The 1,554-nt window shown below is 63.6% G+C and overlaps 1 protein-coding gene across 1 annotated transcript; it reads right to left on the bottom strand.

Moving 5' to 3' along the window:
* Positions 1-1,278: 1,278 nt before the first annotated feature.
* On the bottom strand, positions 1,279-1,493 carry MRPL43 (mitochondrial ribosomal protein L43; the record flags this gene model as incomplete). The annotated part of the gene is made up of 1 exon (XM_008941089.1): positions 1,279-1,493. A coding segment is annotated over one exon (215 nt), but the record flags the coding sequence as incomplete, so codon positions are not given.
* Between the last annotated feature and the right edge of the window lie 61 nt (positions 1,494-1,554).

Genomic DNA, 1,554 nt, shown 5'->3' with positions numbered 1-1,554 from the left:
GTGAGGAGCAGGGAGGGGGCTCGGGGTGCCTGCGGCTCTCACGGGGTGCAAGGTCCCTTCCTGGCATGGGGGCAGGTTGCCACAGCAACTGCTACACCCTGCTGCCTGCCCACAGGCAGGAGGGGCCACGGGCACGTCTGACGTGGTGGTGGCCTCTGTGGCTGCCAGCCCCTGCCCACTCTGCCATGCCTCCCCCCGCAGGGTTTCCTCTCCAAGGGAGGACGGTTCTGCTCAGCGAGGGACAGAGCTGGGACGAGGAGCTGAGGCGCAGGACGCCCTGGAGCAGCTGGTGGAGTGGCACGTGCCCCTGCGAGAAGGCTCCAGGTGAAGCACGGGGCCGAGTGCCTCAGGGAGGCAGCACCACTGGGCCTCGTGCCCTGACAGCGTTCTGCCACCCTGCCCAGGGCGCTGCAGGGGAAGAGCAGGATGTAGCAGCACCAAGAGACACCAGCAGCAGGACTGGCGGCCACTGCCGTGGCAGGAGACCAGTGTGACATCCACATCCCCACCAACGTCCGCAGTGTCCCTGCAGCCCCAAGCACCACGTCTCTACCCTCCTACATGGTGCTGCTGGAGAACTGCGGCTCAGGCACAGCCCTGATCCCGTGGGACAACACGTGGGAGGGGAACTGGCCTTGCACAGTGAGGAGGAGGAGCTTTGGACAAGGGCCTGCCTCCCTCAGGGGCCTCCTGCTCTTCATGGCACCTTCCAAGGGCAGCCACTGTCCCTAAATCCGGCAACTACCTCTGCTCTTGCTGCCTCCTGGGGGACACCAAGGGACTGGGATAACAAAAGCACCTCACACGCTGGGGACAGGGTGGCAACACCACATAAGCCAAGGAGGGACAGACTTGCTGGGGTACATTTCCTCTCTGCATTCCTCGTGTTCCTGGCACCTCCAGGATCAGGACATTGCCTGGAGTTCAGCTCTGAACAGGGGGCTGGGAAAGGGGGTCCCTGAAGTCCTTGATGTGCTGGAGCCCAGGCCCTCCTGCCCCAGAAGAGCAAAGCTTAGCAGGAAGAGGAAAGAGGCAGATGTCTGGGCTCTTCCAGCCATTATCCAGCTTGGTTTTGCTGTGAGGGGAGCCAAGCCACCCCAAACTACATCCCCCTGCACCCCTACAAGGAGGGGTGCTGCCCTCCCCCCCGGCACCCCTTGTGTGCAGCACTTTGCGCCCTGGCAATAAACGCGGCTCTGTCTGGACGTGGCACAGCAGTGTCTCTCTGCGGGTGGGAGGAAAAGCAGAAACAGAGGCACAGGCTGTGGGGCAGAAGCTTTATTTGGGCTGCAGGCGTGGTCCCTGGACGGTGAGGGCAGAGGGTTTGTTGGTGAGGGGGTGCCACTGGCCCTGCACACTGGGGTTGTCAGTGTGAAAGGGTTTGCGGATGCGGACGATGTCGAGGCCGGACTGGCCGGCCAGTTTGGTAGCCAGCTGCACAATCTCCTCACTCGTTTTGCTGGCAATGAGCTCCTCCCGCACCGTCCCGTTCACTGCAGCAGGATGGGGAGCGTCAGCCAGGGGCCTCCGCCTGACCCGCGGCACCCCACCTGG

Source organism: Merops nubicus, unplaced genomic scaffold (genome assembly GCF_000691845.1).
Source record: "Merops nubicus isolate BGI_N331 unplaced genomic scaffold, ASM69184v1 scaffold39565, whole genome shotgun sequence".
NCBI classification, from domain to species: domain Eukaryota; kingdom Metazoa; phylum Chordata; class Aves; order Coraciiformes; family Meropidae; genus Merops; species Merops nubicus.
Note: the sequence above shows the minus strand (reverse complement) of the source record. Positions and strands in the feature narration are given on the sequence as shown.